Source organism: Pezoporus flaviventris, unplaced genomic scaffold (genome assembly GCF_033815535.1).
Source record: "Pezoporus flaviventris isolate CSIRO_AGI_PZ_B2104156 unplaced genomic scaffold, CSIRO_AGI_Pfla_v1 ptg000002l, whole genome shotgun sequence".
In the NCBI taxonomy this organism is placed as follows: Eukaryota; Metazoa; Chordata; class Aves; order Psittaciformes; family Psittacidae; genus Pezoporus; species Pezoporus flaviventris.
In genome coordinates, this window is record NW_026892550.1 from 23,334,047 (window position 1) to 23,350,201 (window position 16,155).

Sequence of the window (16,155 nt, forward strand, 5' to 3'; positions counted from 1 at the left end):
GAGAGTTCTCAAAAAATGAAATATGCCAGCAATGGAAATATTTTTACCAAATGCTCTTTCAATTCAGAAACAGAATCACTAGCTTGAGGACAAAATTATCATTTAATTTACCTCTGACCTGAAAAAGATCGTATTCTTCATCAGGTTTGCCATACTAAGCTTCTGCATAAGTACTTGCAGTATCAGGACCCTCTCTCATGGAATCATTGGTCCTCTGTCTAGAGAGAGAAATATTTTGTAGGCATTTCATCACAATAATGAATAAATTGGAGGATAATCGATATCATAAAATATACATCAAGAGGGAAGACACCCTAAACTACTGAGGAAAAAATCTGCGGCCATTTACTTGCTTCATATTTCCCTTTATTTCATCTGTTTCTTTTCCCTAGCCCTTTCTACAGCTACATTCATTTCTCTACCACTGTGCACCAGATTTTGTCCTTGTTATGACTGTACACACGTCTCCATTTCCTCTTGATGGCTTGGAGCCTCTAATATTATATTTTGAAACATCATCTTGTGCGCTCTGTGCTTCATAGCCATTATAAAAATGTTAGGTTCCTGTAAAACTAAAAGCAGTAAATAGATTTTGGGGGGGGCAGATAAAATTGTGGAGATTTGTATTTTGCTTGCTCAAATGCAGCTCTGCCTTGCAGGAAACATTCTTAGGAGTTTTTTTTAACTTTGTGTGGTGCTTTTCTGCAGTGACAGCAGGTGGTCATTTAGTGGCAATTTTAAAATACAACATTCCTGTACATTACAAACTGTACAATAGAGGTTTGGAGAGTAGCACATCTGAAAAAAAGCAAACCCAAGACGACATTCCTAGTTTCCTCCCTCTGTTGTAACCTTGGGCAATTCTTCAACATCACAAAGCAGGTCTACTCACTCTTCTGTCAAAAAAAAAGAACAAACCAGCACATAAATTCTGGATATTAATTAGTAATCATACAAAATGACAAGATGGGTTTTTTGAAACAAATAAATATGTATTTTCACTTGATTTACCAGATTTATAAGATATTTGCATAATTGCTTTCCAGTTGCTCTCCAGTATATGTATTATATATTAAACACTGAACAGATTTTTTTAAAATTATCAGTTTCATATTTTCAAACTTTTGCCTCCTTTTCAATACAAATTTCTTTTTTAAGCTGTAAGACATCCAAAACACCATTATTGCAGTCATCTACCTGTTAACTTGATTTCTTATTTCATTGTCAGCCATTAGGCAAATAAAAGGTAGGTTACATAATCTAATTTTGTTAATGGAACTTAATGCAACTCTAGGCAATCTAAAAATTAGTAAATAACCCCTTGCCCCTCCAGCAACCATAAACAGACTGTAATAAGGTTACCAGAAAATACATCTCAGAAAACCGTTAGAAGTGCAAAAAGTCCATAAAGTAAAGCGCATGGATACGCGATAAGAAGCTGCTGTCCTTCCATAGCCAACGCAGAGGTAAAAATTTTGGAGGCTGACAAACTGCACCATCCAATAATAAACAGAGCTAACAAAGTTCCCAGGGTCCCCCTAGGAGAAAAAGACAAAACAATGAAAGAAACATGACAGAGTCCACTCCTTAGTAAATGTAGCAACAAATCTTATCAAACCTGAGTTCATGTCTAGCAGCTTGTTACTGGTAAGGTAACAGTCACTGGAAGAACCAAGGGCTGACTGACATAATTAAAGTCAAGCCTGAGAAAAAAATTAAAACAAGAACAGGAAACAAAAAAGTAACTTCAACATGAATAAAAGCAGCATCTTCAACAGAAGTACTGCTGAAAGGGCAATGCATTTCAAAATAAAGCTTCTTGGCCTCCAGCAGATGTAACAGCTAATGTTTAATTGTAAAGCTAGCAAAGGTCCTATTGCAGCCAAAATTCTCTTGTAGAAGTTGTTAGGATCTAAAATTACACTACAGACCTACTCTTCCACCAGGCAGACTGATGACCTGGAGGGGCTGCATTTTTGTAACAGGTGTCATATGTTTTAAGTGTGCCTTGGATTCTGAGGAGAGGCAATGAGGCTCTTAAGGAATCATACCTCATCTGACCAGGCAGGAAGGTGGTGAGTGCCTTCCAGGAGAAGGCTTAACTGGTCTTTTAAAAAAGGGTGCACACTGAGTAGAAAGTAAGTGATGGAAAAAGAACCACTGGGGAAAAATATTTAGCTCATCCTTGTATCCTTCTCTGCACATTGAAAGGATGGCGGCTTTCCACACTGTCCCTTGGTGACAGCTGGGCACTTCTGAATTTACATTCTGCCACATCTCATACGCCAGGTGGTCTGGAGAACTGATGACTATGGGTCTGTGTTCAAAAGCCAACTAAAACATTCCTGCAGATTGTGGAGAGCTCACTATTAAACCTGTAGGAACCGAATCTTGCCAATAAATAATGTTTCACGTATGCTTTATTTGTACACTGCATTTGCAGCCTGCCTCTGTAAAATGCATGAGATCACACACATAATACACTGCTGAAGCACGTAATGAGATCAGTTCTGTTACATTTCTCTCTGTCAGTCTCAAGGATTTTGAGAGTGAATGAACCTCTGCCACTTGCTAAGGGACTTCCTGGTGCCCCACTCTTCCAAAGTATCAGTGAAACAGAACCGGAAGTGAGAGACAGACTATGTATACTTGCTTAGGTCCATTTATCAGAAATAATCTCCACTAATATTATTATTCTAATTAAATCATGATGAGTAAAGCTCTTCTTATTTAATTGACTTAGTTCACTCAATGCAATCATATCACATAAAATAGTTCATTTCTTGGCAACCCAGATTCCAGGCCAATAAAGCACTTGGTGTTGTCAGTGGTTGGAACTCTGGGGGAGGAAGGAGAGAATTGATTTTAAGGTGACTCAGCACCTCGTTGCAACTTCAGCCCATTAAAGATAAAAACATCAAAGACCATGTGATTTAATATCCTTAGTTTAAATGTTCTTCAAGTCTATACAGTGGCATTCAGGGAAATTACACTGGGTTCTGTGAAACAAGTTCCTGGCCTCTTGTTTCAAACAAAGATGCTAAGATGCTCTCCTAAACAGCCAGAAATTCAGAGCTGGTATGGATGGCGTTTTGAGCAGGAACTGATATTGGCAGAAGGCTGGGATGCAACAGGAAAATACTTTGTGATGACAATTTTCAGCTAGTATAATGATTCTTTAGGGGACTATCACAAGCTAGTACAGCTTAAACCTGTAGCTGCTCTGCCTTGAATTGAAGTCCAATTGTCCCTCATGGGCTATTCCAGGACCAGCAGTGAGCAGGATGGAAAGGTGTCATAAAATCATACTGCAGCCGAGAGATACCTCTGTGTGCTTATAAATTCAGCCTTGGTCTAACAGCATGTTACTGCCAAAAGGAATGGTTTGGCTTTTTCAGAGAGCTTGTGTCTGGCATGTCCTTGAGGGCCAAATACTCAGGCAAAAGGCAGATGTCATTCTCACAGTGACCAAGAGGACTTGGGGTGTGCTAGTGTGCAACTGAACTGGGGACAAATGTGAGTGGACCCTCTCTACTCTTTTCACAACCTGCAGATGTGGTCACCATCACCAAATGGGTCCTTTGCATCAGCTGGGTTTGAGAACTTTTTTCTCCACTTTTACACTCATTTCCTTCACTGCTTATCTAAGGAAATGTCTTGACCACTCTGCTCAGGGATTTGATAGTAAAGAATTGTGTATTTTTCCGGGAAAAAAAGTCTGCTGATAATTCTCCCATAAAGATGACCTAATCAGCTTGGGCTCAGACATGATATCAGCAAACAAATCTGGTTCCACACAAGTTTGTATGGGAGAGCTGGTTTTCTTTTCAGTACTATTCAACACTCAAAACACTCCCTATTTTGCTATATTCAGTTACAGTGAAAAAACTAATAATAAAATTGAAAATTGTTGGATCAGTATGTAACTTTGTGATAGATGTGTGCATTATATTACAAATATTTTCTATGAAAGCAAACATTTAAGTTCTTTATACTTTGAAATAAACAGAAATAACATTATTGTAAATATTTTTAAAAATCATTAATGTATTTCTGTCTTTGTAATTTTAAGTAAAAATAATGAAATATATGTTGGATTTTAAAGTTGCCACTTTATTTTAATAGCGTATTTGTAATAGTTAACCTGGGTAATTGCTCTGTTCAAGCAGTTTCATAGAGTGAATGAGAAAGGACTACAGAATTCTGTATACAGGCACTTAAGCTATCAATTAATTTCAGAAATAATGGTTTAATTTTGTGAAGGCTTTCACAGTACAGTATCTACAGATGTTCATAAGATGTGATTTCTGTAAATTCATAGCATTTTACAAATGTGTGGCATGTGCTTGGGGATTCCTTGTACAGATAACAGTACCCTGCGCAGTTTTAACAGCTGGTTTGTAGTTTGCCCCATCTGTCATATAATTATGTATCTGCACCTTTTATTAGGGTGTATTCTTAAACAGGTTAATCAAGAAAATATGGGAAGTGTAGAACAGAAAATAAAAGGCTTCTTCAGTGTCACTACTGTTCATCTCATCAAGGACAGCTCAGAAACACTTCTATACTTGGAATATGATCCGGTTAGCTCATCAGCTCCATAGAAACACACAGCAAGAATTTACCTTGTTGTGCCAAAATCTTCATCCCAATATATCATTTCCTTTAAAAATAATATATACATATATAAAATTGCAGCTTTTCCAAAGAAAACAAACAGGGATTTTCTTATTTATCAGCTGCCAAGTCCCATCCATTACAGATTGGAGAGTTAAAAATGTGAGTGAACAACAAAGACTAAGGAGGGGAGCCTTTATTAAAAATGTGTTAACAACAGATAAAAGCACTGCTGAAGGCCTTCAGGCAACACCTGTAGCTTCCTTGAACTTTGCTGAATGTGAGCCAGGAGTTAACACAGTCTGTATCTCAAAAGGCTTACCAAATGAGGAGGAAGGAGAGGTTTGCATACAAATTTCCTATTCATAGGCACATTACTGAACACCTACCCACAGACACACAGATACATACGCCACCACACATTTGGTTTTTTTCAAAGTTTCCAGTTATTTTCAGGTTTGCAGTTACACCACAACTATACCTCAAAGTGTATGACTGGTAAATATTAAACACTTGTTCTAATGCTCCAAATTGTTAAGGGTTGCTTGATTATTTCATTCTGTCATGCAGAAGTTAGTCTACAGAAGGAAAGGAAGCATAAGGATGAGAGCCTGATACTATGAACAAAAAAAGAAACAGGAGAAGCAGCTATATAAAACCAAAGTTCAGCAGTTGCTTTTAAAAATGATACCTGAGTTTGGCGGCTGTTGGTCTCTGCAAAACAAAAATCGCATCTGAGGCTGCTCCACAAACCAAAGGCACTTTCAATCCAAGTGGGAAGAAGTGGAATTAAGTACTCATATTAAAATGAATATATATCACCCCTCTCAAATACAGTCCAGTTTTGTCCATTTCACTCACACACATGAATAAAATGGTGTTTTTCGTTACAGTTTTGGAAGTCAAAATTCACCACCTGCCCATGTTTTGCATATCACTAGCCTTCTGACATACTGTCAGAAATATATAGATAGATATATAATTACTGGTGTTATAGAATGGTACTTACTGTAGCGAGAAGATGACTGCAGAAGAGGACAGGATCACCATGGGCAACAGACAGTAGCCCAAGACACTTGCAACACAGCCATGCGAGACTCCAGAGACGCTCATCAGGTTCAGCAGGGCATGCATAGCAAGGCATCCAATGGCACTCATGCCATACACATAGCCAAAATGAACTTTTCCTGCCTGGAATAAATATGAGTAAGCATGAAGTGTCAGAAGTGAGCAAGTGATTGCAAAGTGGTAGGAGAAGACGGAATGCAAGCACTAGGTTTGTTATTTTTTCTCATTGACACTCTGCTTCACCTACACCAATTCAATTGTAAATGCTAGCTGATACTGTTGGGCGATTTTTGCATCAAAAATTTCTAAGGTACAACTGTGAGAGTGTGCTTGTTGCTATCTTAAAATTATAAGGCTGATTCTCAGTCTTACTCTCATTGGGCTCTGAACAGGACAGGAATTGGTCGGGGAGACTTGGGAAGATTTAATTGGCAACAAACTGAGAAGAAATTATGGAAAGTACATTTTAGTGTCAGGAAACATCTTTCCAATAGGTGTACATGGGGCTGTGGAAAAGTCTCCTAAGTAAAATGATGACCTGACTTAGTTGATAGGCTAAATTTTATTACAAACCTCGAACTTCAGGCAGGCCTGCAATAAAACTAGTAAAACTTTGCTGAAAGTGTGCTGGTTTTCAGAGTGAATATGTCCATTCATTCCCTTGACTACCATGAGAAAGACACATCTCTGTAGTAAGATCAATACAACAGGTTCATTTTAACATAAACCTGAGTAGCAACTGTCAGCTTGTGTTCTATTTTGTTCCAGTGAATGAAAAAAAAGTAAAACAGCTGTGGGTTTTCTCCCAGATTTTATTCCTTTGTGTGAATTTAGTGGCTGTGAAAGGTACCAGCCTGACAGCCTGGAGCCTGATGTTTTCTAATTTATACACAAAGCTAGTACAACAGGCAACAATGGCCACAGCACCACCAACTTCTTCATCTCTTGCTATCATTTTGAAGGATCACCTACAGGCATGAAGGCATTGTTCACTCCCAAAAATGAACACTCACAAAAGACTGTTAAATATTTTTTCTCTCTCTTTGAGCTTCTAAAAAATGAAATACTGAATGTTGGCTATGCAATACTGCCATTTCTACTTCTGTACCTTTGAAATAAACATTCATACATCAGAAATAAACTTATTGGGATGAAGATGGTTTTGTTTGCTTTGTCTTGGAACTGTATATCTTAATGATAAAATGCATTTGTGAAGGAGAAAGCTAAATCCGGCACTCGACCCTTAGCTCAGGACCATGGAATAAACTTTTCAAATGAAGGGCCACAATGCTTCACTTTCCTGACAATTAATAATATGTATGTACACAGTTAAACCACAGGTGTGCTTGTGCATACACACATGTGTACATAGAGCACACATTATATACTGCATATGATAAACCACATGAGAATCAAAACTAATAGAGGGTCTCAGTTTCCTAATCTTTTTGTAGCTTATGGTTGGATTCTTTTGTGATGGATAAGGTGGAATCATTACTGAAGGTTTTTTCATGGTTTGTAGTATTTACAAGTATCTCTTTCATGATGACTAAGGAGGATTGAGAAGACCTCCCACTTTACTTATCCATACATTTTAAGAAAATCTGGTGGAAATCAACTTTGAGGACCCTTCTTCTCTGCCCCTTCTTCCTGTATCCATTAGAGTGGAAGCAATCACTGTAATGCCAGCAGTAGTTGAGGTGGACAGATAGAAAGCAGTGAAGTGGAGAGAGCCTGATCCAGTGCTGACACAGCCTGAAAGTCCTAATGTTGCATATTGATGACAGCTAACCAGGTCTAGTGGGAGAGCAGTGCACACTAATGTGAAAGGCAGCCTCAGCTAATAAGACCTGCCTTTGTACCAGCACTGTTACCCTGTTTTCAGCTTGACCTGGCTCACTGCTGAGCTCTCCTCTGATTCTAGTCCTCCAAGTTAGGTCAGGTACAGCCAGGTTGGCTATATCCTCCCAATGTCCTGAGTGTTGGCCTGTTCCCCACTGTGTTCCACCCTAAAGGCATAATTTATTCCTGAACTAACAGGGTAAGAAATCTTCCTGGTTTGGCACAGAGGAGTGCTTCGCTGGCATTTGTATACTACTGGTATAAAATAATTAGGAAAAATAGACTCACCAAATAAAATTAATTATTGCTAGAGATAGCATGGGAGAGCAACACCAGCTTAGATTATTATCAATTACAATTCAGTCATTAAAGATTTGTAACAATTTAAACATCCACAATGGTTTGGGGCAGCCTTTACTATAGAATAAATAGGAAAAACTCTGTCTCAGAGAGTTGCAACAACTGCAAGCTAATATTTTAGACTGCTTGTTTCAGTGTATTAACTATTCCACACAGCACTATTTAGCAGCTTAGTTTAAGATTAAGAAACTACTGAGAGAGATGAAGGGAGCACTAACACTAGCACCTAGCTGAAATCTCTACTTGGTGAAATGATTGATTTGTGGTGCAGAGGAATGAGAGAGTAAAAAGAAAGCAGCTGAACATATCGTCTCCAATTCTAGTCTTTCTTAACATATGTAAATATATTGACTCACACACACGGGAATACTCCCAATTCACAGTGATGTAAGCAAAACCAGAATCAGGCTTGATTAGTCTGACAGGCTTTGATGAATGGAAGGAGCTAAATTTGTCCTCAGAAGGAACAAGGTTAAAAGAAAGTCGAAATTTTGTGCATTTGTTTGCATTTGCCTAGAGTGGGGGTACTACTATCCTTAGTTTAAGTGGGTTGGGAAGTCTGATTTCATATAAATGACTGCATAAAATGGAAAGCAGCTGAGACTCAGACTTCTGCTTACTTTCACACTCTTGTTTCTCTATCTGCGGTGGAGCTGCCCTGTTTCAGCATGAGGAAGATCAAGTCCTGCTGTCAGACTAACAACCCATTCCTCTTTTTCTCTGTCCTTTGAAAGAACAGTTGCCATTTGAAGAATGTCTTTGCATATTTTTCTGTAGTTAAAAGCTGAAATTAAATAAAATTTGTAAATTATTTTTGGAATCAAGCTCTCAACCAAATTATGTTCCTGGTGCTATTAGAAGAGAACTATTCAGGCACAAAAGGATATCATGGCTTACACAGCTGAAGAGCCACTTTAGCATTCAAATACATCTGAGATAAAATGAACAGGCCCATGGAAATCCCACAGACTTATTGCTGTGAAGTTGTAGCTCTAAAACACTGTATCAGAGGAGTTCTACTGGCCTAAAACTGGAGCACTGAAAATAGTTGTTTTTCTAATGACACTCAAACTGCTTAATATCCCAGAATAAATATGGCAATTAGTTTATTTCAATAATAGTGCTTTGATCTTCATTATAATTATTGGCTATTCAGGGAGCAAAATCAATAACAGCCATTTTTCTTTCTTTTAGCTTTCCTTCCATTTTCCTAATTATAATCAATTCAACACTTTCTCCTTTTATTCCCCTCATACCTCTATTTCTTTACATGGAAAATAGCCTGTCTTCTCTAGCTTCCCACCATCTTTTCCTCTTATTCCATTTCCTCCTGCCTTTTCCACCCTTTAAAAAGATTTTTATTTTTATGGGGACATAAATTATAATGATACTTGCCATTTATATTGCAGTTTGCACGTTCAAGGTACTGCACTGACATTACAAATTGAGTAAGAACTTGCAAGAATCTTCTGATTCAGCACTATTTGTCACAGAGGAGATGGAGAATTAGAGCATCATTTCTCTCACCTCAGCTGCAGAGCAGTAAAGACCTTCCAGAATGGTCCCACCTTATCCCTGACTGATGAATTGCTGCCGACAATCAGAGCTGTACTTCAGCAGCACTGGAGAGCCCCTGTTGTCAGTGATAAACAGATGAATTTGGGGTACTGCACAATCCCCGTTTAACTTTCCTCCTGTAGGAAAGCCATATTCATAAAGAAGAAAGAGGTTAAACAGGCTACCATATTTTGTTTAACAGATGATGTAGAAAAAGAATATAAGAAAGGACTAGAAAAATTTATAGCAAGGTATTACAAATTTGAGGTGGAGAGAAATAGACTCTTTCCATTACCTTTCTCAAATTATTCTAGTTACATTAAATTTTTTTATATATTTGAACTCCCCAAAATAACACTGAGAGAAGACAATTTCAAAACAGTAGCAGGAATGTTATAAAAAAATGGGCTGGTCTGCTATGCTTTTTTATTCACTCTTCTAAAACCTCCTTGATAGGTCCTCACCTAGTGCACACTGCTATGCATCAGGGGTCCAGAGCCTCCCCAAGATAAACACTGCAGAGATCTGTGCTTTGTTCATACTAAATCCTACCCCAAAAGATAGTGTAGTATTTTCTTTCCACTGGAAGTAATGTCATTTCACCTGTACTACATCTACATTACATTTAAATTTTACGCAGGTACTTTCAAAGCAAGGAGACTTTTTAATATATAATCTCAGAACAAACGACAGCAAATGACTCATTTTATGCCAGTACTACATCTTCTGCAACTTCACATGCATTATCACCTAGTCATTAGCTTGTTAGGAAAGAAATCCGTTAAGATTCCTATCACATCCTACCAGCAGCAATGTTGCTCCAAGGGCCAAACAGAAAACCATAGGTCCGGTGAGGTCTGTCTCATTCATGATGCTGCCATCTGCAGGCTTCATTGGATTTAGAACTGTTAATGTTTTTTGCCATATGTGTTTAAAATTGATCCCAAGCTCTGCAATCAGAAATTTCAGGTTTGTTAATTGCTCCCAAGAAAACAACACTTTTACAGAAACTCATTAGGTACACAAGACCCCAAACAAGCAATCAAATTAATTGTTTTAATGAAGAAAATGTTGTAGGATGACATTGTATGTATTAGGCACAGGATGTCCCTGATATATATGCAGTATATTTGAGAGTCAGTTCTGATTCTAAATTGGAATGTTACTTTATTAAATCCAATTCTAGTCAGTGAACCCAAAAAAAAATAAAATACCCTCAGCATTTTTGAGTTAATATTTGTTTCCCTTGTACTTAAACCACATGTACCTAATACCTCACTAACTGAAATGTTGAAAAATATGCTAATTAACAGTAACTGCAGAACTCAAGATACTCTAGAAGGCTGAGGACAGAGATATATATACTTTAATTCTAGCAAATCTGACAAGAGATGTGCCTTAGGACTGAACTGCCAGAGGCACTTAAAAATGACATTTGTCCCTTCAAGGCAAGTTAATAATACTTTGTAGAGTGCTGTATAAGCTTTTTTTTGCATTTTAAAAGTAATTACTGAGGACCTCTAGAAAAGGAACAAAATTCTTCACCATTAAAGTCAACAGAAATTCTGCCATTCATTTTACTGGGGCAAAGATGTCTCTTATAACTTCTCCAGGAAAACTTCAGCTTGCAAGAGAAACATCTTCCCTGAGATACTCCAGTAAGGGAGAAGTTGGGTTCAAAACTAGGTGCCAGAATTATTGAGACTGACAGTGTGTCAGATTGTTTGGAAAGCCAAGTCTTTACCTTATTCCACTGATCCATCACCTGGAGCTGAGCCAAACTATTATATAAATAAAGTTATTTTGCATTGAAATTGGTCAGATTTATGTGGTACACAGATAGGAATATTTCTGAAGCCCAGCAGATAAGAAGCAGTTGTGTTTCAAAATCCTTTTCACAGGGTAAGCTGCATGTGGAATTAAATGCTTGGAGGTCTGAGAGGTAGAAATCTAGCAGTTATCTATATCAGAGAGTGTGAGCTTGCTGATTTTAACACAGTAGTGGTGTCTTTTCAGTAGGGAAAACTCCACTTGCTTTCCAGGGTGCAAAAGCAAGCTGAATACGCTCTTTCTACATTATGCTGAAATAATCACAAATGGATTCTCCGATTGTTTTTTAATGTAGCACAAGTAGCATTAGGATGGTTCAATCATCAGAAAGAATGATTGTTTGTATAGTTAAATAATCGACTAATGGAAGATGAAAGCAGCTTCCTCAATTTCTTTCCCTCTGAAACAAGTTATTTAGCATCTTAAAAATATTAAATTTATTACTAGATATGAAAAAAAGAATTATTATCAGTATTTATTAATTATAGATGTTCCAATATGTGTGCAGGATAAACACAGCATAGAAAAAAATACTTGGAAATGTGGATGCAAATCTTACTGTTATGCTGTCATCTAGTGGTAGTAAAGTACATGCTATGCATGTCATCGGGCTGCATAAATCCAGTGTGAATTCAGATGAGAAAACTTAAGTTTGGGGACCAGTGGCTGTTATACGAAGCTCACATAGCCAGGCAAGGAAGCTTTGCTGCAGTTTCTTTAGAGGTAAAGAAAACTATAGGCGCTCCCAGGAACCATGCACATTGTGCATGGTTTTATTTTTACCTTCTAGCAAAGGAGGTTCCTCATCAAATCCATCAGCGTAACTAAGATGGGAGAGAGTGTTGGGATTGTACATTGGCTGCAAAATCTGACCTGTGTAATTCTGACACGACGGAAGCATTTCCGATGGGGCAAAAGCACCGGCTGGAGGTTGCTCTCCTGTCTGGCTCCTAAGACAAGAAGCAAATCACAGGAAACCAAGTAACTGCAATGAGCAGCTTCACAACAGCTTAGAGCTGCTCACCATGTACCACGATTTAAATTTGAAGCTATCTTCAATCTGGGGAACCTGGGAACAGTAGCCATTGTGTGTAGTGAGTTCTGAGCTGCTGACCATGACTTTGCTTCCCTTCACTGCAACTCCCCTTGAAATCAGGCAGGGCTGCTTGCCGGTTTGCAGCACATTGCAGCCTATTGCACCCACTTCTGTACTCACCCAGCTCAGACAATGGCACATTGCAGGCCCCTAGACTGAGGAGAGGGGAAAGGGAATTTAGGAGCTGTGAGGGCACCCACAAATCGAGGCACTCCTGACTTTTCCACTAAGCAACCTGGTGACAATCCTCATATATGTCTATACAGCTAATGAAAGAGCCATATATAATTTTTTTTTTTCTGGAATCTGCCATAAAATCCACATTAATAACATGAAGCTCAGCCACTCCAATTAGGTAAACAACCTGTAACATCTGTACGTATAAAAGTAGCACAAAACCTAGCCTTCCTACTGCAGTCCTGTCAAAATCTCCTTAAGGGCAAAACTCTCAGAACTTCTTCCCTCAGTTTCCCTCTTCTACAGGCAGAAGTCACCAATAGGTTTAAAAAATGTAAGAAAATAATGAAATAAGATTCCTCCTGTCTTTCTACTGCTATGGTTCTACTAAAACTTCCACTATACTGACTATGCAACCCTTTTTAGCATACTTACTTTCTGCTTCCACAGAGGTTTTTGTTAGACCCATAAATGTTGTCACCTTCTTCCTGGTCATCTATGGTATAATTGGACTGGTAAAAGTCAATCTGAAACTGCTCAAAATTTGACATTCTGGATGGAAAAAAATATTGTAAATATCAATAAAATAGGTTTTGCAACAAGCCAATATCTATGCCTTAACTGTCCTAAATTTAAATGAAAATAGCAGCCTTAAAGACACAAATGAGTCTTTCTGTAGAAACTCAAGATGATTTGAAAATGACAAAAAAAGACTATTTTTTTGTTGTAACAAAAGAAATTAGTCTTCTTTTACTCCTAATTATTATATATTAATTTACAAGTGGTATACAAGACTTCCCTATTGTTATTGTTACAAAAAAAAAAAAAAGGTAATTTTGAAAGAATATATATCTCAAGTAAACTATTGCTTTAAACAATTCTTTTTCCTACCTAAAAAATTGTGGCCACATCTGAATTCTTAGAAATTTGGGTTTTTTTAAAAGTATTTTTCATTTTGAAAACAAATACTAATTTCAGCAATTTATGTTTTGCAATATTATATATTACTATCGTAAAACAATAGAAAAATACAAATATATCCACAGAATTCAAGGTTTATGTTTAAGGACACTGCAGTTAGCATATTAAGAATAGCAGAAAAACATTCTCACTGGTTAGCTACATGCCTTTGAAAAGGACAGCATACTGAATAGTAAAGTAAATAAATAGTAAATAGTAAAGAATAATAAAGAAAATATGTTGCAGCATCTGTTTTATTCCTGCTGACCCATAGTTCAACTCTGTAGCTATAGACTGATTAGACTAAGAAAGGAATAACTGTTTTTATAACTGTTTGAATTTTGCCCACACTGGGCCCATTTCACATATCCTGTGTGTAGGAAGGACTGGTTGTCTGAATCATACATAAGCAATATAAGAAATGAAGCACATTGGTTCTGTGATGCATTATGTACCTTTTGGAACTGCAGAGTGTTTCAGATTGCAAAGGTATTTTATTAATTCTTAGATTTGGTCTACGTGCTTCTTATGTTATTAGCACGGCTGAGTATAAATACAGAAAACAGCTTCAAAATTGGCAGGTCTACCTTCTGTGCTTTGAGCAATGTCCCTGCTCATTGCAGGAGTTGGGCTAGCCCAAACTATTCTATGATTCTATGAGCAAGAGTAGCCACAAGGACTGACCCTGTTTCACTTCAGTATTGCTTTTATGCTGAGCCACAGCTGGAAAAGACATTATACCTGCTCAGAGCAGTGCATGGGTTCAGGGAGCTCCTGGACCACTGATGGGGTGAGGCTGGGGGGTGCTCTGGGGATTGCCTGGTCAAACCCCCTGCCAGCGCAGGGTCACTGACAACAGACTGTTCTGGGCCGTGTCCCACCAGGTTTTGAAGAGTCTGGCTTTGTCACTGTTACTCCCTCCCATCAGGTGGTTATATTCATTGATGAGATCCCCCTGAGCTCTCTCCTCCCAGCTAACATCCTTAAGTGATTTAGGGAATACTCTGACCAGGACTTGCCTGTAAATGCATAGGTACATGCATGTATTCCACTGCTTGAATGGCATTTATGTAGTTAAACTCCTGACTGACAACCATAATCATATTCAATTTACACAGATTTTCATGTAAGATATTAAACTCTCCTAACGTTTCCCTTTTTTTTTCACTTTAGCCTGCTTTTCTAACTTTCCAAATGCTATTGGCAAAATCTGCTTTTCACCTCACAGTTACTCTCACGGTTATCTCTATATTTATCAAGCACATGCTTCTTATAGGAAAGATCTTTGCAAATCTCTTTTTAAGTTAAAAGTTATAAAGATTGGTATTTCATCAGAAACCTTGAAATGCTGGAAATTAAGGTTTCTAATTATTTTTCCCATAATCAGACTTATCTATGGGGACCTAATTCCTGCATTTAGCCAGAGTATTCAAAGTAGAAGTTATTCTGATGTTATTTTCTCAACAACTGGCCAATCATGCAGTATTTCCAAGTTTAGAAGAGAAATAATTTTTACATTGTAAATATGAATTAACAGAAATTAATTGTACTAAGCTATTCACTGTAGTTTTATTTGGATTTGCACACCAGTTACACATTTGTTCAATAAAGATTTTACATGGAATATCTTTTAAAATACTTTAGTTGGCATCTCTGCCCCACCAGTTCAAATCCAGAGAGTCTTTAATGTTCTTTGCTGTCACTATAAGGAATGAAATAATTGCTTAACCAGATATGCTATAAACTATATAATGGAGTTCAGAAGAGATACATTTATTTTCCAGAAGAATTTTGAGTTAAGGTTACTTACTTTTTAAGATATTTGATGAAAACTCCAGTCTGTTGAATTTACATGTTGGAGAACACCTAAAATATCCTCTTGCTTCAGCAGGGATGATCTTGGTGCTATTTATAAGGTTCTAAATTTGATCTTTGAACAGATGCATATGAAGGAAAAAAACCCCACAACCTGTCAGTATCATGGCCAGCATTTGACAAGTGCTAACAATAAGCAGAAAAGGATAGGAATCTTCAATGCAAGCAGAACAAAATGAACAAATTTTGGTCCATAGATATATATTTCAACTCCATAATCTAGATTGTAGTTTAGAGTTTCCTTCTTCGGTAGGTATTTATGGAGATCTTGGTGGACCGTCATGAGCTGGGCTGTTAGATATTGAAAAGTTTTAACAATGTGTAATAATACTTGTTAAATTAGTAGGGTAAATTCGTTTACTTGGGTACATTTCTAGCAGATGCTCCCACACTGTGTGCCACAGGATACATGCAGCCTTAGGGCCATTTGCTGGGACTGCAGAGAGAGCTTTTGATCGATCACATGCCTCCTGGGGGAAACATGATGCTCCCTTGGACTGCAACACCTGGAGGGACACTGAAGGCACCTTAGGGCCAGTCCATTCACTGGTCCAAGGTCAGGGACCCATTCTCTGGGCACATTCTCCTGTACAATTGCTTCTCCAGGAGCTCTTGTCCATTTGCAAAGCAGTCTCCTGCAGTACAGCAAATACCATGAGAGTACCAGGGCAAGTCTTCTAAAAGACAGGGAACCCTGCTCTGATTTTTGAGGGCCTTTATTGAATGTGTAGGCATCAGATTAACAGTTAATTTTTTTCATGCAATACTCAGCA

General features: G+C 37.8%; 1 protein-coding gene across 1 annotated transcript; it reads right to left on the reverse strand.

Annotated features, from left to right (window-relative positions):
• Nucleotides 1-1,107: 1,107 nt before the first annotated feature.
• On the reverse strand, nt 1,108-15,422 carry YIPF7 (Yip1 domain family member 7). The gene is made up of 6 exons (XM_061471802.1): nt 15,318-15,422; nt 12,983-13,099; nt 12,058-12,224; nt 10,249-10,394; nt 5,627-5,808; nt 1,108-1,538 (listed from the first exon to the last, which is right to left on the reverse strand). The coding sequence occupies exons 2-6, from the start codon at nt 13,096-13,098 to the stop codon at nt 1,376-1,378; spliced, it is 774 nt and encodes a 257-aa protein (XP_061327786.1). The 5' UTR covers nt 13,099; nt 15,318-15,422; the 3' UTR covers nt 1,108-1,375.
• Nucleotides 15,423-16,155: the final 733 nt, after the last annotated feature.